The sequence below is a fragment of the Pongo abelii genome, chromosome 9, assembly GCF_028885655.2.
Source record: "Pongo abelii isolate AG06213 chromosome 9, NHGRI_mPonAbe1-v2.0_pri, whole genome shotgun sequence".
NCBI lineage: Eukaryota > Metazoa > Chordata > Mammalia > Primates > Hominidae > Pongo > Pongo abelii.
The window spans coordinates 79826900-79849632 of record NC_071994.2 but is presented as its reverse complement, the minus strand read 5'-3'; the positions used below and the strand labels follow the sequence as shown (position 1 = coordinate 79849632).

General features: G+C 39.5%; 1 protein-coding gene across 3 annotated transcripts in view; it reads left to right on the top strand.

Moving 5' to 3' along the window:
• RSF1 (remodeling and spacing factor 1) overlaps positions 1-22733 on the top strand; it is a 154096-nt gene that overhangs the window by 38972 nt on the left and 92391 nt on the right. For all 3 annotated transcript variants that reach the window (XM_009246859.4, XM_002822278.5, XM_054526063.2), the window contains exon 2: positions 17237-17328. In XM_009246859.4, the coding sequence (XP_009245134.1) occupies positions 17237-17328 (92 nt within the window). The remainder of the gene's footprint in view (positions 1-17236; positions 17329-22733) is intronic.

Genomic DNA, 22733 nt, shown 5'->3' with positions numbered 1-22733 from the left:
ATTGTCAACAAATGATATTATTGATATTTCTAGAACACTATCCAACAAAGAAAAAAACATCCTTTTAAAATGACTGACACCTCAAGTCTTTTTGAGGATGTGAAACAGCTGGAACTCTTAGACAGTAATAAATGGTACAACTTACATTGGCAAAATGTTTGGGAGTTTCTTATTAGGTTAAACCTGTCTCTACCACACAACCCATGAGCTCCACTGCTATCTACTCAAGAGAAATAAAAACATATGTCTATACAAAGACTTGCACAGAAATATTCATAGCAGCTTTATTTATAATAGTCAAAACACGGAGGCCAGGCACAGTGGCTCACATCTGTAATTCTAACATTTTGTGAGGCTGAGGTGGACAGATCACTTGAGGTCAGAAGTTCGAGACCAGCCTGGCCAACATGGTCACACCCCATCTCTATTAAAAATATAAAAATTAGCTGGGCATGGTGGCACATGCCTGTAATCCCAGGTACTCGGGGCTGGGGCAGGAGAATTGCATGAACCCCGGAGGTGGGGGTTGCAATGAGCCGAAATCGAGCCACTGCACTCCAGCCTGGGTGACAGAGTGAGATTCTCTCTCTCAAAAAAAAAAAAAAAGACAATTCAAACATTCATCAGCCAATGATTGGATGACCAAATTTTTGTAAATTCATACAAAGGGACACTGATGTTAAAAAATGTAAATCTCAAAAACATCATGTGAAGCAAAAAAGCCAGACAAAAAGAGTTCATATTATATGAAACTCTAGAAAAGACAAATCTGTAGTATGGAAAACAGATCAATGGTTTCATGAGGCCAGAAGTGGGGTGACTGACTGCAAAGTGGAGCATGGGAGAACCGTTTGTTTAGTCATAGTCTCTTTTTTTTTTTTTTTTAAGACGGAGTCTCAGTCTGTCACCCAGGCTGTAGTGCAGGGGCATGATCTCGGCTCACTACAACTTCTGCTTCTTGGGTTCAAGCCATTCTCTTGCCTCAGCCTCCCGAGTAGCAGGGACTACCAGCATGTGCCACCACGCCCGGCTAATTTTTGTATTTTTAGTAGAGACAGGTTTCACCATGTTGGCCAGGCTTGTCTTGAACTCCTGACCTCCAGTGATTTGCCCACCTTGGCTTCCCAAAGTGCTGGGATTACAGGTGTGAGCCACGGCGCCCGGCCCATAGTCTCTCTTCTGTTTTGTTTTTTATTATCTTAAGTAGCCTGCCTTTTGTCATGTATTAATTAGCAAGCTCACTAAACTTCCTAAAACTTCAGTTTTCATAAAAGCCAGTTTATGGTTGTCCACCTGTAAATTGATAGTGTGGAATGGTTGATTGCACATCCTGAAGATAGATATTTTATTTTACATGTTTCCTTAGTGGTTTTAGAAATGTGTTCCTTTTTTCTATTTGGTTCTTTAAGTATGAGCAAGAAACATGTATTATTGTTTGCTAATCAGTTAGTTACTTGGGTTAGAAGTTGATGTTTATCAAAAACAGTTATTTGGTTTTTTTAAAGACCAAACCCATTGAACTGAACAAGTCTTTATGGAATGCATGGTGTGTGCTAGCCACTGTCCTAGGTGCTGAAGATATAGGCCTGTTTAATGTGGGATAGAGCTAATTAAACAGGCATTTATGATACAATGTGATGCATAAGTACAAGTTGGGATCATTTGGGAACACCCAGCATTTGGCACTTAGTCTGGATTAAGTGGGATAAAAGGATGATTTCCAAAGGAAGCAACATCTAAATTGAACCCCATGATGGGAGGAGATGCAGTGAGGATAGAGGGAACTGTACATGCTAAGCCCTAGAGGCTAGAAATAGCATGGTATGTTTGGGAACTCCAAGAAGTTCAGTATGATAGATTTGTTGAGCCAGTAAACAAAAACTGGCAACTCATTACTCTGGACTTCTTGTTACATGAGAAGAACTAACCGTTTATTTATAAAGCCACTCTAGTAAGGTTTTCTGTTACCTGAACAAATCTTTAACCAGCACAGCAAGACAATAGTATATTTAAGCAGCCCGTGTCTAGAAAGAATTTTAAGAGGCCAGGTGTGGTGGTTCACACCTGTAATCCCAGCAGTTTGGGAGGCTGAGGTGGGCAGATCACCTGAGGTCAAGAGTTCGAGACCAGCCTGACCAACATGGAGAAACCCCATCTCTACTAAAACTACAAAATTAGCCGGGCGTGGTGGCACATGCCTGTAATCCCAGCTACTTGGGAGGCTGAGGCAGGAGAATGGCTTGAACCCAGGAGGCGGAGGTTGCAGTGAGCCAAGATCACGCCATTGCACTCCAGCCTGGGCAACAAGAGCGAAACTCCATCTCAAAAAAAAAAAAATTTTAGAAATGGCAAGGCATAGTGGTGTGCCTGTAGTCCTAGCTACTAGGGAGGCTAAGGCAGTAGGATCGCTGGAGCTCAGGAGTTGAAGGCTGCAGTGAGCTATGATCACGCCACTTCACTCCAGCCTGAGTAACAGAGTGAGACTCTGTCTCTAAAAATAAATAAATGGCCCAGCGCGGTGGCTCATGCCTGTAATACCGGCACTTTGGGAGGCCTAAGTGGGTGGATCACATGAGGTCAGGAGTTTGAGACCAGCCTGGCCAACATGGTGAAACCCTGTCTCTACGAAAAATACAAAAATTAGCTGGGCATGGTGGTGCACGTCTGTAATCCCAGCTACTTGGGAGGCTGAGACATGAGAATCGCTTGAACCCGGGAGGTGGATGCTGCAGTGAGCTGAGATGGCACCACTGCACTCCAGCCTGGGCGACAGAGTGAGACTCTGTCTCCAAAAAATGAATGAATGAAAAGATAAATTGAAACAAAAGGGTAGATCACATAACTTAGGGACTAAAGAAATGAAATTCTAAAATGGAAATAACTAGCTTTCAGGGATAGACCAGAAACAGAGGGCTTGCAAAGGAATCCAAAAAAGGGCAGAGAGATAAGATAAACAGAAAAATAATGTCACAGAATGTCCAGGTTTCAAGAAGGAAGATATGATCAACAGTGTCACATGTTCCCAAATTAAGACAAAGACTGAAGAGTCCATTTAGTCCTGGGCAACATAGTGAGACTCATCTCTGCTAAAAATTGTTAAAAAATTAGCTGAGCATGGTGGTGTGCCTATAGTCCAAGCTAATTGGTAGGCTGAGGTAGGAAGATCACTTGAGTGCAAGAGTTTGCAAAGAACTTTTTTCAGAAAGAGAGAAGAGGGAGCATATGTTAGAGGAGACTTTATCATGCTCTTAACATGGTAATAGTTGATTTAAAAAAGTTTCCACATGTTTGATAACCTTATATTATTATTGTTTGAGACCAACAGCAGTGTAAAAGATTTGTTCAATGTCACATATAAATGAAAATACTTGTTAATTTCATGTTTTATGAGTTTTCAAGGGACCCAGTCTTAGTGAAACACTGCTAGGAACATTGTTTTACTCTAAAGCCTGAAGGTATTTTTTCTCCTCCCCTCTCCCTCCCCTCCCTTCCCCCATCCTCTCCCATTCCCTCCTCCATCCCCTCCCCTCCCCATCCTCTCCCCCTCCCCTCCCCCACCCCCTCCACTCCGCCTCCATTCCCCCCTTCCCTCCCCCCTCCACATCCTCGCCCCCCTCCCCCACCCCCCACTCCCCCTGCATTCCCCCTTCCCTCCCCCTCCATTACCCCCTTCCCTCCCCACCTTTCCTCCCCCTCCACTCCCCTCCCCCACCCCCTCCACTCCGCCTCCATTCCCCTCCTCCATTCCCTCCCCCCTCCACTCCCTCTCCACTCCCCTCCCCCCCTCCCCCTCCCCTCCCTTTCCCAAGACAGGATCTCCCTGTGTTGCCTAGGCTGCTCTCAAACTCCTGGTCTCAAGCCATCCTTATGCCTTAGCCTGCTGGGATTACAGGCGTGAGCCACCATACCTGAAGTTTAAGATACCGTTTGTCTTATTTTCTGTTAGGTTAGATTTTATGCCCATAAGAACTAGGTATTGAGATAATGATGCTTCTTTGCCAACAATGAAGAGTAGTAAGGATGTTAATTTTTCAATATAATTGAATAATTTTGTTTGCTTTTTTGTTCGTTCGTTTCTTTGTTTTTGAGACAGGGTCTTGTTATGTTGCCCAGACTGGTCTTGAACTCCTGGGTTGATGCAAGCCTCCTGTCTGAGTCTCTCGAGTAGCTAGGATTACAGGTGTGTGCCACCTCACCCAGCACAACTCAGTTCTTTTGGTGGAACTCTTTTAAAAATGTCATTAAGGTCTCAGCTTTCCTGAACCTTTAAAAGGAAGTATTACTTTATTTATTTTGAGATGGAGTTTCGCTCTTGTTGCCCAGGCTGGAGTGCAATGGTGCCATCTTGGCTCACCACAACCTCCACCTCCCGGGTTCAAGCGATTCTCCTTCCTCAGCCTCCCAAGTAGCTGAGACTACAGGTGCCCGCCACCACGCCTGGCTAATTTCTTATATTTTTAGTAGCGACAGGGTTTCACCATGTTGACCAGGCTGGTCTCAAACTCCTGACCTCAGGGGATCCACCCGCTGCAGCCTCCGAAAGTGCTGGGATTACAAGCGTGAGCCACCTCGCCTGGCGGGGATTACTAATTTTGAAAATGTGGTAATAATGATATGGTTATTTAAAAATAATTATAGTTAATATCATAATGGTATTATGGTTATTTTCAAAGAGGTAATAATGGTATTATGGCAATTTTATCTTTTAGAGATACACACTGAAGTATTTATGGATGAAATAATGATATCTAGAATTTGCTTTAAAATGATCCATTGGAGAAGAAAAAAAGTCTCTTGTTCATTTATTTATAATTGTTTAAGGGAGGTGATGAGATCATGAGGTTTTATTGTACTAGTCTGTCCTTTTGTTTTTTCTTAAATGGTTTAGTGTCACCGTTTTGCTGGGTAGAAGTTTTTCTGTTTGTAGTTCAAGAAGTTCAGTGTGGAATGAGTGGTTTAATAATCTATATAGGATTGCCAGAAACACATTCATTGTTACCTTTTTCTTTAATTACCAGTTTGCAAATGTTCACATAGAGAAAACGGTTCCTTTAGAAGTCTTCGGACTTCTGAACTTGTTTTTTATTGCTTGTGTTTGCTGATGTTCCATTTGATTGTACTTAAAAATCACCAACATTTTATTCAGATACTCTAGTTTACTTATTGATCATTTTTAGCAATTGGCTGGCTAGCCCTCAAATAAGGTGTCAGAATTTTTCTTTAAGTAAGACATGATCACCATCTGCTGGTGAATAGTGATAACTTTGGCTTGGGTATTGCTTTATGATATATAAAGTACATTCATATACATTTTCTAATTTATTGAAATAACTAGAAACTATAATGAGCTCATTTTGTTCTGCCTTATGACAAAATCTCAGGAAACTAGAAGATGACATAGTATGCTACTTATCTAGGTACCTCTGCTTGTCGAATGAATGTTAACTGAAAAAAGGTATGAGCTGATCACTTATTAGCAAGGAGTAAAGACGAAATATAAATTTCACAAAGAAATGGAGTTCTTACAGTATAAGTTTATAGTTGTGCAGAATTGTCTATAAAAGTAACATCTAACTGATTTTGTAACACCTAAAATTATGGTTTTGAATCATAAAGGAATCTTCTAATATGCTGTTGAAGGTTTTTTCCCCGTTTTTGTTTGTTTGTTTGTTTTTAGTGATACAGGGTCTCACTTTGGCACCCAGGCTGAAGTGCAGTTGGTGCAGTCGTTCACTACAGCCTTGAAGTCCTGGGCTCAAGCAGTCCTCCTCCCTCGGCATCCCAAGTAGCTAAGGGCTACAAGCACATGCTACCATGCCCAGCGTCTTTTTTGAGTGTTAATCCCAGCACTTTGGGAGGCTGAGCCCAGAGGATCACTTGAGCCCAGGAGATCAAGACTAGCCTGGGCAATAGTAAGGAAACCTGGACTCTACAGAAAAATTTAAAAATTAGTCAAGCATGATGGGACATACCTGTGGTCCCAGTTACATGAGAAAGCTGAGTAGGAGGATTGCTTGAGCCTAGGAGTTTGAGGCTGCAGTCAGTGAGCCCCGATCATGCCACTGCACTTCAGCCTAGGCAACAGAGCAAGGCTCTGTGTTTAAACAAAGAAACAAACAGGGTCTCACTATTTCCCAGGCTGATCTGAAACTTCTGGCCTCCAGCTGTCCTCCTTCCTCAGCCTCCCAAAGCATTGAGATTACAGGTGTGAACCACCGGACCTGGCCCTGCTCAAGTTTTAAATACCTATGGAATATACATGATGAGCATAGAAGCCTGGCGTTTTATAGAGGTCTGATACTAGAATATGCCTGTATAAGTATTTCTTTAATTAAACATATGGACTTGGTTATTTACTCCTATATACAGATGTCCGTGGGAGCATTCTCCTCACCCTTTCCTCCCCTTAAAAGGGAGAGAAAAGCGGGGAAAAGACAACAATGAGCCCTCTTTGGTTAGTGATATCACCTGTTTGCTCCCACAGTGATCTGAATAACCCAGAGTCATCTTCGCCATCTTTTTCATCTCTTCTTTATCACTTCCTGCATATTAATATATTCGTTCAGATAATTTCTCTTTCACACCTACAGGGAACTCTTTTCAGTTTGTTTGCTTGTTTGTTTATTTTGAGATGGAGTCTCGCTGTTGTCACCCAGGCTGGAGTGCAAAGGTGCAATCTCGGCTCACTGCAACCTCCGCCTCCTGGGTTCAAGAGATTCTCCTGTCTCACCCTCCTGAGTAGCTGGGATTACAGGTGCCCACCACCATGCCCAGCTAGGTTTTTTGTATTTTTAGTAGAAACAGGGTTTCATGGCCGGGCACAGTGGCTCACGCCTGTAATCCCAGCACTTTGGGAGGCTGAGTTGGGCAGATCATGAGGTCAGGATTCGAGACCAGCCTGGCCAACATAGTGAAACCTCATCTCTACTAAAAATACAAAAAATTATCCTGGCATGGTGGCGGGCGCCTGTAATCCTAGCTACTCGGGAGGCTGAGGCAGGAAAATCACTGGAACCCGGGAAGCAGAGGTTGCAGCAAGCTGAGATCATGCCGTTGCACACCAGCCTGGGGTGACAGTGCAAGAGTCCATCTCAAAAAAAAAAGAAAAAAAAGAAACAAAGAAGCAGGGTTTCACCGTGTTGGCCAGGCTGGTCTTGAACTCCTGACCTCAGGTGATCTGCCTGCCTCTGCCTTCCAAAGTACTGGGATTATAGGCGTGAGCCACTGCAGCACCTGGCCTAGGAACTCTCTTTTCTTTATTTTATTTATTTATTTATTTATTTATTTATTTTTTGAGACAGAGTCTCGCTCTGTGGCCAGGCTGGTGTGCAGTGATGCAATCTCGGCTCACTGCAACCTCCACCTCCCGGGTTCAAGCGATTCTCCTACCTCAGCCTCCCGAGTAGCTGGGACTACAGGTGCACACCACCATGCCTGGCTAATTTTTGTATTTTTTAGTAGAGATGGGTTTTCACCATATTGGCCAGGCTGGTCTTGAACTCCTGACCTCGTGATCTGCCTGCCCTGGCCTCCCAAAGTGTTGGGATTACAGGCATGAGCTACCGAGCCCAACCTGGAACTCTCTTTTCTAGCTGTCTGTAGAAATAATTTACGTTGCTTACTCCCCCTCTCCCTGTTGCTTTCATTCTCTTTTTGTTTTCTTGTCCCTGTTCCGGTTCATCAAATAGTTGAGTGTCTACCATTAAGTAGGAACTGTGCTTGGTGCTGGGAATACAGTGATGAAAAAGGCAGGTGGCTGTGCTCATGGAGCTTACATCTAAGGATGAGAGAGAAGGAAGAAGAGATAGAAAATAGATAATTAGGAATTGGGACTTAAAGATAATTAGGACTAAAGAAGTTAAAGAGCTTACCTTTATTTTGTTTCTCTTTTCCTTTCGTGGTTTTACTTATTTCATGTGTTCTGTATTCTTTTTTGTTATTGTTGTCAATATTACACTGATAAGAACTGATACTGCCCTTGATCTTGGCCAGAAATCTAAGCAATTGTTTTCTCTTAATTATCAGCATTTGGGATAAATTTAAAACACTTTTTTAGCTAGTGTACTTGCCTTTTCTGCTTTAAATATTAAAATTACAAGATAATTTTTCCTATTCTAGTGAACATTATTGATAAAATTAGTTTTTGAGGGGTAACTGGGCAGTTTACAGCTTTGTGTGGGTTTCAGTGGGATAGAGCCGCTTTGTAGTTTGGGCATTGTCTATGATAGCATATTACATTTTGAGTAACAACACTTGCTTTTGAATTTTTAAAAATTATCACACCACTAAAGAGAAAAGTATAATTGAATTTTAAATTAATTTTTCTCTAGCAAGAGACATTAAATATAAAGGAATAAGATTTTGACAGGTAAGGTTAAGTTAGAGGACCAGATTTAGATTTTTTTCCTCCAAGAACGAGTGTTTGCCCCCATTGAGCATATATACTATAGCAGACTCTGATTTTTGTATTTAAAATTTTCCGAAATCAGTTTGGAAGTGGAATGGCTGCTTCAAAAATTTTGACTGTAAGAATAGATTGGGAAATAGTGTGATGGTTGTGCAGTGCTGGGCATGTAATTGGTGCCACTGATTGTACACTAAAAAAATGATTAAAATGGCAAATTCCACAGTAAATATATTTTACCACCGTTAAATAAATAATGTAATATACTAAAAGCCATTGGATGGTACACTTTAAGTGGGTGAGTTGTATGGTATGTGCATTACATCTCAATAATGCTGTTTTTTAAGAAAGGAAGAATGGATTGGAAGAAGTATTAATAATTTTTCTGTTTCCACAGTAACTATTTGACAGGGTTATGTTTTAGAAATGGATAATGCCTCAAGGGGCATAGACAGGAACAACCCACTATCAAAAACCGGATACGAAGCTGCACAGAAAGTGGTTTGATTCATAGGTTAGGTCTTGTGAACTATTCCTTCATCTATTTGATACTTTGAGAAACATCGGAAAGAGCCCTGGAATGGAAGGCTAGATGTCTACGTTCTTCTTAGCTTTTTTTTTTTTTCCATCTTGGGCAACTCTTGTCACATCTCAGGTCTAAGTTTTCCAGTCTGTCAAAGAGTGTGAATTAGATCATTGCTTCCAGTTCCAAAATTCTAAGATGGTGTTATCAATTGCTGCCTTGTTATAAGGCAAATAAATAAATACCTCAATACCTAGACATAGACATTGAATATTAGAGCTGGAGGACTTTGGATCATCTTGTGTAATTCCTTCAATTATGAATGATAAATTCAGTGTTTGCACCCCTCTCTCCTGACTTTCTAGTGCTTTTTGTAATATACATATAACATGGTTTTTAGTAATATCATAGTTGTTATATTAAGTGCAGGTTTTTAAGTGATATGTGACCTTTGAAATGATGAAGAGTATGAGAAACAGGCCAGGCATGGTAGCTTACATGTGTAATCCCAGCACTTTGGGAGGCCAAGATGGGTGGATCGCTTGAGCCCAGGAGTTTGAGACCAGCCTGGCCAACATAGTGGGACCCTGTCTGTACAAAAAAAAAAAATAGAAAAATTAGCCACGTATGGTGGTGCCTACTTATAATCTCAACTACTCAGGAGACTGAGGTAGAAGGATCAGTTGAGTCCAGGAGATCGAGGCTGTGGTGAGCCATGATGTGCCACTGCACTCCAGCCTGAGTGACGTGAGACCCTGTCTCAAAAAAAAAAAGTGTCAGAAACAAAATGTACAAATACATTTATTTGACTTGATTATTAAATGTCTGTGTGTATGTATTGCCTTTCTGAAATATGAATGTGATTAAACTAAAAGTCATGATTTCTGCTTTTCAGAATGAATAAACTCATAGGGATCATCATACAGGACACATAAAGCAGTCACTTCTTTGGATTAAGATTGCCAAAGGTGCTTCTTAGGAAATGTTTTAACATTTTAGAAAAGTTCTAAATTTTTGCAGTTTTCCTTCAGGGTACTTTCCTACATCTGTGCACCACAGCCTTAGTCCAAGCCATCATTATCTGATCTGAAGTATTGCGATGTCTTCCTAAATAGTCATATTTATACCCTCTCCAATTTGTTCCTCACAGTGCAGCCAAAGTAATCTCTATCCTATGGACATTTTTAAATTATGGAAAATGTGAAATATATAAAAGTAGTAAGTTATATAATGGACTTTCATGTGCCTGTCACTCAGCATTAGTACAATTTTGTTTCTTCAGTAACTCCATCTACCCCTGCTTCCTGCCCCCTAGATTATTTCAAACAGATCCTGGATTTAAAAGAGTGATCTTTTAAAAACTTAAATCATGAAACTTTCCTGCATTCCTCCTGTGGGGTCTCATTACCCTTAGAATAAAATCTAAACTCTTTACATAGCTCGAAGACTTGGCCTTTGCTCCCTTCTCTAGCAGCATCTTGTATCATTTTCTTTTTCTAGCCACATTGGAGGAAGCTGTTGGCCTCCTCAGGACTTTTATACATACATTTCCTTTTGCCTGGCATGCTCCCTTCTTCCTTGGCTTAGTTGGCTGTTTCTTATCTTTACGGTGTCATCTTTATTAAAGAGGCATTTCCTGATGGTTTTAACCATGTGTCACATGTTTCTCTTTCAATGGCAAAAATGTTAACAAGTGGTGCATCTACTTGAAGAGTGTACTAGTCTTTGAACTTTTCACTAGATTTGAAATTACTGGGGAGAGAAATTAGTTTGGGGGAAAAAATCCCTCCTTCCCCTTTAAGTACTGTCACGTCACTCTTTCTTTTTAAATTCGTTTTGACTCTTTCTGTCCCTTTCTTTCTTCCCCCCTTATTCCTCTCTACGATCATTAAATTGAGTTAGAAAGAATAGAAAGAGGGGAAATGGGGTCATCTGATTGGAGCTGGAGACATCTGGTACTAGAAGCCATTGCCTCAAGTACTACAAATTCCCTCTACCAGGATAGTGGTTATAAGTATAAGCAGAGTATCCCTTTAAAGACTGACTGCTTGTGTGGGTTACTCACTTCATCTTATAGAGGCCTTGTCTTTTCATAAGGAATCCTTCTTCGGGAAAGGTGGTTTCACAGGGTGCTGCAGTTTTACAGGGTTTCATTTCTCTTAATACTGTTCTTCTTTCTGGATTGCTGGTCTTATCACCACCTCAAGCCATGCTGATGTTTGTAGTATGCTGATTACTTTCTTTGTAGCAGATAAAATTTTCTAGTTTTTGGTTCTGAAATAATCTGAGCCATGTTTGGTGTGTTTCTTTATGTATGTGGGAACAACAGTATGATTCTCAATGGAACTCAGAAAAATAATTGGAACAGCAGATACCCCTTGGTTTATCTGCCTGTATAACAGTTATTCTTGGATTTATTTTTTTCCACAATGGTAATGAGGTGAGCATATACTTAGCTGGAATCTCTGTGCTATACTTTTGTTTTGTTTTGTTTTGTTTTTTGAGACAGAGTCTCACTCTGTCACCTAGGCTGGAGTGCAGTGGCACGATCTGGGCTCACTGCATCCTCCTCCTCCCAGGTTCAAGCAATTCTCAGCCTCCCAAGTAGCTGGGACTACAGGTGCACGCCACCACACCTGGCTAATTTTTTGTATTTTTAGTAGAGACGGGGTTTTACCGTGTTAGCCAGGGTGGTCTCGATCTCCTGACCTCGTGATCCACCCGCCTTGGCCTCCCAAAGTGCTGGGATTACAGGCGTGATTCACCACACCCAGCCTCTCTATACTGTACCTTTTTAGATGATCGTCTAAGTTACAGTTCATAGTCTTGAGCTGTTTCTTTGCTTTTCAGAAAACTAGGATGATTGATTAAATGAACTCTTTGAAGATAAGGTGTATGAATACATGACAGTGATTTCAAGGATCAAGTGGCCTGTGGGATCAGTCTCATTATTCTAAAACTGCTCCCCCAACAGAGTTTCTAAAACCTGGGCAGTAAGTAAAAGCTTATTGTAAGCTTGTCTTTGAATCACTGTGTCTGAAATAAATGTTCTTTTATCAATGGCCTAGATAAAGTCAACTGTTTCCATAACTGTATCTCTGCTTATAAGCTTAAACTAAATTTAAGTAGAAGACTTTATTGAATAATAAGAATTATGTGTTTAGCCATTATGAGGTGCTGTACATTTCTACCTCTCAAAAAAGTAAAATTATAAGTAACACAATAGAATTGCAGGAGCAGTGACATTTTTAAGACATGGTGCTAGATAGAAAGATGCTTAGAAAAATGTCAAAATATAAAACATCTTTGAGTAATTGGATCAGTAATGTAGTCTGGGATTCTGCCACTTTTCTGCTACTTCATACCTACATCATGTTGGCAGCCCTTCGTGAATTCACATAGCCCCTGACTGTTTCTTTCTCCTTCAGAGTCTTTCACCTCCTGAGGCCCTGTGAAAGAAGGGGGTTTGTTAAAGGTTATTTTATGAAATTTATCATGTGAAAAGGTAGAGGATATTTCAGTTCAATTGGGACAAAAACTTTTTTGGATTGACTTGAAGTGGTTAATAAATCTTTAGAAAGAAGTTAATTATCTTCTGGAAATGAAACTTTTAGAAATCTCGCAGATGATAAATGAATTTAGAGCTTGTCAGTGTTTTAGAAAATGATCATGTATTTAAAAAATATGATTGATGGCTGGGCTCGGTGACTCACACCTGTAATCCCAGCATTTTGGGAGGCCGAGGTGTGGTGGCACGTGCCTGTAGTCCCAGCTACTTGGGAGGCTGAGGCAGGAGAATCATTTGAACCCAGGAGGCGGAGGTTCTAGTGAGCTGAGATCGTGCCACTGCACTCCAGCCTGGGAGACAGAGCGAGACTCTGTCTCAAAAAAATATATATATGATTGATACTTTACAGCTGTCCAAAGCCATAGCAACTTACTACGTGTTTATTAAAATTTAAGATAATTTAAAAATAAATAAAATTAAGAATTGAGTTCCTTAGTTTCATTAGCCACCTTTCAGCTTCTCAGTAGACACATGTGGCTAATGGCTACTGCACTGAAAAGTGTAGATATAGAACATTTCGATCATCCTGGAGCAATCTATTTAATAGTGCCGTTTTAAAGAATAAAAAGTATGGTGATTTTAATGTTTAATAAACTATAATGTTGATCAATTTTCCTGTAGCCTGTTTCTTATCAGTTGACAGATTATACTAGTGCACTTAAAGATTATCAGCTTGTCAGTTCTGTTTGTAACAAAATATTAATTCACTTGGTATGTTTAGTGGGTTATAAATTTTAATTTTAAGCATGCTAGGTCTACACTATGCAGTGCTATCCATCACAGTAGCCGCTAGCCACATGTGGCTCTTGAGCACTTGAAATATAGCTAGTTTGAATTGAGATGTGCTGTCAGTGTGAAATGCACAATGTATTTTAAATAGTCTGAAAAGTAAAATCTTTTACTTAGTACAAAAGAAAGTAATACTTTAAAAATAGTGATTGGCTGGGCGCGATGGCTCAATGCCTGTAATCCCAGCACTTTGGGAGGCCAAGGCGGGAGATCATGAGGTCAGGAGTTTGAGACCAGCCTGACGAACATGGTGAAACCCCATCTTTACTAAAAATATAAAAATTAGCCAGGCGTGGTGGCGCACGCCTGTAATCCCAGCTACTCGGGAGGCTGAGGCAGGAGAATCACTTGAACCTGGGAGGCGGAGTTTGCAGTGAGCCAAGATCATGCCACTGCACTCCAGCCTGGGTGACAGAGCAAGACTCTGTCTCAAAAAAAAAAAAAAAAAAGCTGATTATATGTTGATATAATTTTGGATAAAGGGCATTAAATAAAATATATTATTAAAATTAATTTTAACCTCTTTTTACTTTTTATAATATTTTACTAGAAAATTTGAAATTATGTGACTCACCTTACATTTCTATTGCACAGTGCTGACTGTAGAAGAGCCAGTACTCTTATAAATCAAGTAATACATAATCTATTTGTACATGCCTAAGTCAACAATGAGTAGATTTGTAAAGTGGGATGAAAACATATTTATTCACTTTTATTTTTGTCTTGTATTGGCTTTTAAAAAATAGTACCAGTTGTATCAAAATCTTTCATGATTCTGTGTAGCATAGAACACTGGTAGGGGATGTGCGTAGAACACTGGTGGGGGACATGCGTAAAACACTGGTGCAAAGGTTTTAGCCAACTGCTTAATGAGTGTTACAGACAGTATGAATACAGTGGGTATTTCAGGGACAAAGAGGTTGCTGGTACTAGAAATCTATCACAGAGACTTTTGGGACTTGTATTGCCTAGACATTGAAAGATAAATATGATTCAAGTGGGCAGAAAACAATAAATAACTCTTTAATAAAGCCCACATAGGTAATGGGCTGAGTATGCTTAGTGGACCATTAACTGGCAAAATGATTCGAATCAAGGATTTCAGTGCAGGAAGTAAGAGAGAAGAATTGCAGAGTTAGTATGAGACTGAATATTGGGACTCTGAGGCTAAGATAAGAAATCTGGCTGGGTTTATGTAGGTATTTAGGAGCCATAAAAAATACTTACCAACTGGGAAGTGATATGAAAGCAGTCTTTTTGGAAGATTGGTTTGATTACAGGAGACTATCCATAGCTGTTTTTCTGATGTGAGAAGGTATAGTAATGTCCTAGGGAAAGGAGGAAATAGGAGGCAGGTTTAAGATGTGGGAAGGGAGAACATCAAGACGTCTGTGTTTGGGGAAAAGGAGAAATTGAAGAAAGTGACCTTGGTTTTAAAACACAAGAGAAATAAAAGCGTTTTATATTTATACAACGCTATACAGTTTCAAAATTCCATGAGATAGCCAACACAGCCTTTTTTAATGGAGAAATTGAGCTTCATTGTTTAAAGGACTCGACCAGAACCATTGTCTCCTTATGTAGGTGGGGCAGCTGAGAATCCAGCCCAGATCTTTTATCACTGCACAACCAGTCAATCACTAAGTTTTAATAATTTTGTTTCCTAAACATTTCTCAGATCTGTCCACTTCTCTCTGTACCACCTCTACCTTAGTTTAGGCTACTCCTATCTTCGGGATTGAGGTTTTCCTGAATTTATATCTAGCTTCGGCCCTGCACCCCACCTCCTAAAACAAAAAAGCAAATAAAAACTTCTTTTGTTAATATTTAAAAATCTGTCTTTCTCCAATTCAGTCATTAAGGTCTTCTAAAATGCAGCAGACTCTCCTGCTTAAACTTTTACATAAAATCTAAACTTCTGAGCCTGGCCTCATTAGGCTGTAGTTATCTATGTCCATTCCTCCAGTTCCATGTTCTTTTTGGTTTTTTAGCTATTTGCATCTGTTGTTTTTGTGCAAGCAATGCCCTTTCCCTCCTTTTCTCCATTCCACCCTTAACCCCCCATACTTCACATCTTAGTAGATTTGTCTATTTACTTGTCTTTGAACACTGTTCCCCACTCCCACCCCCAACCCACCACTCTACCTGCTATGAAGATTCACTCAAGTAGGCTCATTAAGGACAGAGGGACTGTTTCTTTCTTACTAGTAGTTGATCTACTGAAAGTAGTTGAATGGGTGAATGTTTTTATATTTCAAAGTGTTGTTTCAAATTCAGAAGGAGCTTTAGTAGAGAATGAAAGAATGACTGAAAAATATTAGGTCATCAATTCCCAACCTGTCCCTCAGAGTGTTTGTATCCTACAAGATAGTGGATCAAATATGTTAGAGAACGCTGCAGATTATGTACCTATTTTGGATATTCACAGTGCACATAAGGGCGAATGATAAGACAATGGTCCTGTGGTTTAAAGAAAAAACAACTTTTTTTTTGATCCAGCATTTTGCCAATATATTTGAGTATGGGATCTTTTTAGGTAGTATACTGTAATTTCTCTTAGGTTACTAGTGGTGTTTGGGATTTGAGAAATGCTCATTTTAGGCCTGGTGCAGTGGCTCATGCCTGTAATCCCAGCATTTTGGGAGGCCAAGGCAGGCAGATCGCCTGAGATCAGGAGTTCCAGACAAGCCTGGCCAACGTGGTGAAACCCTGTCTCTACTAAAAATGCAAAAACTAGCGGGGAGTAGTGGTGGGCACCTGTAATTCCAGCTACTTGGGAGGCTGAGGCAGGAGAATTGCTTGAACCCAGGAGGCGGAGATTGCAGTGAGCCAAGATTGTGCCACGGCACTCCAGCCTGGGCAAAAAGAGTGAGATACCGTTTCAAAAGAAAAAAGAAAAATGCTTATTTTGACAGCCGTATGTGTCCCTCTGGTCTAATTAATGTAATTAAATACAATCAGACCATGCCTAAATAATATTTAGAGGAACTCTGATTGTTTACAGTCAAAGCAGAGAATCTGAGGGAAGATAAGGCAGTCCTCAAATATTTGAAGGTTCCAACACAAGAAGGATTAAAAGTACTGTCTTTGAAACTAGAGAATAAGAGCCAGAATCAGGAGAGGAAGTTGTCAGAGGGCAGATTTTGACTGAGAGTAAGGGTAACTTTCTAGTTATTAGAACTATCCAGAAAACAGAACTAAGTGCTATGGAAGGTAAGTACTTTTTTTGTCCATGAAGCTTGTCAAGCAAAGATTCATAGAAATGCTACAGAGAAGTTTAACACATCAGACAAGGGATAGATTGGAAGAGTTTTCCAAAACAGTTTGGAAACCGGTAGTTTAACTTCTGTCATGTCTATCAACTTGGAATTCATACTTGGTTCCTTTCTAATTTTATGAATGTATGTCTTTGAAATCTCAGTAAAGGAACCAAATATTTGTTATTGCAGATAAACAGAATACAAATTTTAGTTGTATAGTTAAGTGCTTTTACTTGATGGTTTTTTTTTTAACAAACTATTTTTAAGAGCAATTTTAGGTTCACAGAAAAATTAAGCAGCAAGTACGGAGAGTTCCCATATATCCCTGTCCCCATACTCATACAGCTTCTCTACTATTGGCTCCCACAATAATGGTACATTGCTTATAATTGATGAACCTACATTGACATATAATTATCACCAAAGTTCATACTTTATACTAGGTTTTACTCTTATTTGATGGTGTTTTGAAAGAAAATGTGAATATTCTTGCTTATCTTTAAGAAAGTGGTTTTTGGTCATTTCTTGCTGTAGTTTAGGCTTTTTTGATTCAGAGGTCTAAAAGTTAGCTAGTATCAACACTGTCTGTTTTGAGAAAGTATCCAGGATTGGAGAAGATTTTTTTTTATTATCTTAAATGTTTACAATTGTTTTATTTTGTTGGCTAACAATTTTTTTTTCTTTCTTTTAAGTACCAAAAGAATTGGTGGAGCTCCATTTGAAGCTGATGAGGAAAATTGGCAAATCTGTTACTGCAGACAGATGGGAAAAATACTTGATCAAGGTAACTGGTATTTGTAAATTTCCTGCTCTATTACTGAAATATTACTCTAGCATAAATTGATATTATGTTTTATAATACACATAATTTTTAATTAGTTTACTAAAAGTAAGACTATGGCTCCAAAATCCACATGACTACAAGTATGTGATTCTCTTCTTTTGCTACTACTTAGTAGCAGTCTTGAGTCCCGAAGTTAGATTTCAGAAGTGTTATATCTCTTTTATGCCTAACACTGTGCTCAGGACTTTTCATGTCTTTTCTCATTTAATTCTTAAAATCACCCTGATCACATCAAGTAAGAAACTAATCAGGCTCATGGATGTTGTCATTTTTGCTTTAGTTCACATAGTATGCATAGACTTATTTAGTGGTTCCCCTAGACTCTGTTATATAGAACAGGGGTCCCCAACCCCTGGGCCACAGACCAATAGTGGTCCTCCCCATTCCTCTCCTTACCATGTGAGCTCCACTTCCTGTGAGATCAGCTACAGCATAGATTCTCATAGGAGTGCGAACCCTATCGTGAACTGCACATGCAAAGGATCTAGGTTGTGTACTCCTTATGAGAATCTACTGTCTGATGATCCGTCACTATCTCCCATCACTTCCAGATGGGGACCATCTAGTTGATTCAAATGTAATGCATTTGAATCATCCCAAAACCATTTCCCTCCCACCCACCACCCCCAGTCTGTGGACAAATTATCTTCCGCAAAACTGGTCCCTGATGCCAGAAAGGTTGAGGACCACTGATGCAGAAACATGCCATCTTTTTCATTCCTCAGAATTTTTGCATATATGGTATCTTCTGCCTGGAATACCTTCCCACCAGTTTGTTTTCCTAGCCAACTTATTTGTCCTTTAGGTCTCAGCTCAAGTAGTACTGTCTCCTTGAGTCTTTCTCTCAGGAAGATGTTCCTTCTTGGATTCATGTTTAACCCTGTTTTAGAAACTGTCATATGGTTTTATATTGAATGTTCATTATGTACCAGGGGCTGTTTAGTGCTTCCTTTGCATTATCTCAACTTTAAAATACTGATTATCCTCATTTTACTCATTTTGAGAAACTAAATAGAGTAACTTGTCCGGTCTCACATTGCTAAAAACGACAGAGCCAGCATTCAAATCCAGGACTCGGTGAATCCAGTACTTTAAAATATCACTGATGAAATGTTCCTCACATTTGTCTTTTGTGTATATTGTAAGTTTCTTGAAGGCTTCTTTTACTCTTTTTTTTTTTTTTTTTAAAGACAGGGTCTCACTCTGTCACCCAGGCTAGAGTGCAGTGGCGCTGTCTCGGCTCACTGCAACCTCCGCCTCCTGGGTTGAAGCAATTCTCTTGCTTCAGCCTCCTGAGTAGCTGGGACTACAGGTGCGTGCCACCACGCCTGGCTAATTTTTTTTGTATTATTAGTAGAGACAGGGTTTCACCATATTGGCCAGGCTAGTCTCGAACTCCTGACCTCGTGATCCGCCCACCTCGGCCTCCCAAAGTGCTGGGATTACAGGCGTGAGCCACCGTGCCTGGTGGCTTCTTTTAATCTTTTATGCATCAGTATTAGATGGATCAATTAATCACTGAGACAATTTTAGTTTTCTTTCCTTTGACTGCCAGTAAGCTTAACTTTGTTATATTTATTTCTTAGTTATAATCATTAGCTAGTTTTCTGATGGAATTTTTACCTTCCCTGTTACATGGCTCTTATGGCGCTCTCGTCTTTCTCCTCGTGGCATCATTGTACATATGTATTACTGAAAGCTGTTTCTTTTCCTTTTGCGGTAAATGGAATATAATTAATATAAAATTCTGTTTAAATCCAGAGCAAGTATCTGGCATCTGCTAGGCCTTGTTGCTTCACTCATAGCAGACATTACCAACCTAAGCCTTTCCTGCTAAGCAGACTACATTATTACACAAATCAGTCAGCATTGGCATCTATTTGCCATCTCTTGTTAGTAATTCCCTAAGACAGCTGAACTAAGACCTATAGAATGAGCAGAAATTTTGTTAGGAAATAACCAGTAGCTTAGCCCTACTGTAATAGAAAGTACCTTGAGAAAATGACAGTGAGTGGAGGCCTAACAGTCATATGTTCAGGAGGTTATTGTGATAATCCAACTGAGCAATAAGGAGACCTGAATTAAGGTTTTGGCACTAGGGATGGAAAGGAGGGGGTGGATGTAAGAGCTATTTGGAAGGTAAAATCAACAACTATTGATAATTGATAGTGAGAGAGAAAAAGAGAGGTGTCCAGGAACTGAGCTTAACCAAGGGCATTCATTTGTTATTGTGCTGTATCTTGTGTTTGCTAACATACATTCATCCGTAGTAGATAGGACCTCAAAAATCTAGGCGGATGACTTTTTACTTTTACAGCGGAATTACCCTTCTAAAAATAAAGAAACCCAGCCGGGCACAGTGGCTCACATATGTAATCCTAGCACTTTGGGAGGCTGAGGCAGGTAGATTGCTTGAGCTCAGGAGTTCGAGACCAGCCTGGGCAACATGGCAAAATCCCATCTCTACAAAAAAAAAAAAAAAAAAAAGAAAAGAAAAGAATACAAAAAATAGCTGGGTGTGGTGGTGCATGCCTGTAGTCCCAGCTATGCAAGAGGCTGAGGTGAAAGTATTGCTTCAGCTAGCCCAGGAGGTCGAGGCTGCAGTGAGCCAAGATCGTGCCACTGCACTCCAGCCTGGGCGACAGAGTGAGACCCTGTCTCAAAAAAAAAAAAATCACCGAATGGAAATTTAAACTAGCAGTTCTGCTAGGACCTGTTAACTCTTGCTTTGTTGGATGGGCCTTGGCCTTATTCTTCACATTCCTTTTACTTGGCAAGTCATAAAGAAATTTCTCTTTCTTTATGTTTAGAAATCCCTTTTAGGTTTTAGGTTTAGAAATCCCTTGAAAATGGGAAATCCCTTGAAAATGGCCTTGATCTAAACAGCAGTTTCAGAAAGGCCCATTGTCATCTGTTAGCAAATCATAAAGGTCGCCTTTTGTCATTTGATAATTAGGTTGTATTTTGATAAGAACTAGATGTTCCTTTACTGTTATATTTCTCAAAAGTAAATTAAGATTAATACTCTTAATTTTTATTTGCATTGTTAGTATTTTGTGTTTTTATTTTTTATTGAGATATTCACATAAGAGAAAATTCACTATTTTGAAGTGTACAGTTCATTGGTTTTTAGTGTATTCACTATGTTGTGCAAACATAACCACTAATTCCAGAACTTTTCTAACATCTCAGTAAGAAGCCTTGTGTCTGTTATCAATCAGTATCAATCACACCCCCACCTTTTCCCCTGTATCCATCTGTATGGATTTGCCTACTCTGGACATTTCTTATAAATGGAATCATAAAATATGTGGTCTTTTGTATTTTCTTTCACTTAGTATAATGATTTTCAGGTTTATGTACATTGTATCATATATCATCTCATTCCTTTTTATTGCCAAATACTAATCCATTATATGGATAATAGCATCTTTTATGTATCCATCATCAGTTGATGGACATTTGCTTGTTTCCTACTTTGTTGTCTATTAGGAATAATGCTGCTATGGACATTTGTGTACAAGTTTTTCTGTGAACACGTATTTTCATTTCTCTCCTGTATATAACTAGGAGTAGAATTGTTGGGTCATATGGTAATTCTGTGTTTAACTTTTTAAGGAACTGCCAAACTGTTTTCCATAACGGCTGTACCATAGCAATTTATGTTGTACTCATAGCAATTTATGAGGTTTCCAGTTTCTTTGTAACTTTTTAATAATAATGATAATAGATAATATTTGACAGCTTATTATAAACTCAGTGCTATGCTTTTTTTTTTTTTTTTTTTTTTTAAACATGCATCACCATTTAATTCTCACCACAACCTGGATCATAGAATGGTAAATTACTCCCAAAGTCACACAGACACCAGATGGTGAAGCAAGGATTGAACACAGGCTTGTTTGATAGAGCATGAATGCTTAATGCTTTATATATTGCAAAGGATTTTCTTTTTCTTTTTGAGATGGAGTGTTGCTTTTTCGCCAGGCTGGAGTGAGTGCAGTGGCACAATCTCGGCTCACTGCAACCTCCGCCTTCTGGATTTAAGCGATTCTCCTGCCTCAGCCTCCTGAGTAGTTGGAATTACAGGCGCACGCCACCATGCCCGGCTAATTTTTGTATTTTTAGTAGAGATGGGGTTTCACCATGTTAGGCAGGATGGTCTCGAGAGATTTCTTGACCTCGTGATCCGCCCGCCTTTGCCTCCCAAAATGCTGGGATTACAGGTGTGAGCCACTGCGCCCGGCCTTAGCATTTTCATATAACTTTTACAATGCCAAGCTAATATTTTTTATTTTTTATGGAGATGGCATCTCGCCACATTGCCCAGGCTGGTCTCAAACTCCTGGGCTCAAGTGATCCTCCTGCCTTGGCCTCCCAAAGTGTTGGGATTACAGGTGTGAGCCACTGCACCTGGTTTGTGGTATTTTTAAAATATCTTTTGACTGTTGCCTATAGTATAAAATACTTATTTGTTGAACTATGACAACTTGCAAAATACAACGGATACACTGTTTCATATCATATAGAAAAATTCACTGAAAATGGATCAACAACCTAAATATAAGGGCTAAATCATGAAATTCTTAGAAAAAAATAAAAGGAAATCTTCATGACCTTGGATCTGACAATGGATTCTTAGATAGAAAACCAGAAGACTGAGCAACAACATAAAAAATAGATTAGTTAGACTTTGTCAAATTTTAAAACATTTGTACATCAAAGGACATTATGAAGAAAGTGAAAAGACAGCCTACAGAATGGAAGAAGTTATGTTGCAAATTGCACATATTGCAAATCATATAACTGATAAGCATTTAATATTTGGAATACATATAAGGAGCTCCTAAAACTCAACAACATAAAGACAACCCAAATGGCAAAATTTTTAATAGACATTTCTTCAAAGAAGATACACAAAGATCAAAAAGCACGTGAGAAGCAGTTCATCATCATTTGTCCTTGGGGAAATGTGATTCAAAACCGTAAAATACCACTTTACACCTAACAGGATGGCTATTTTTTTAAAAAAGGAAAGTAAGTGTGGTGAATTTGTGGAGAAATTGGAACTCTCCTAAATTCTTCGTGAGAGTGTAATATGGTACAGCTGCTATGGAAAGGAGTTTGGCAGTTCCTCATAAAGCTCATCAGAATTGCCATATGACCTAGCAATTCCACTTCTACATATATAATTACTCCAGAGCAGGGACTCAAGCAGATCTTTGTATGCCAGTGTTTATTGCGGCATTATTCACTGTAGCCAAAAGGTAGAAACAACCTGTGCTCATCAACAGATGGATGGATGTTGCATTGAAAAGAAATCTTATGTATAATATAAAAGAAAG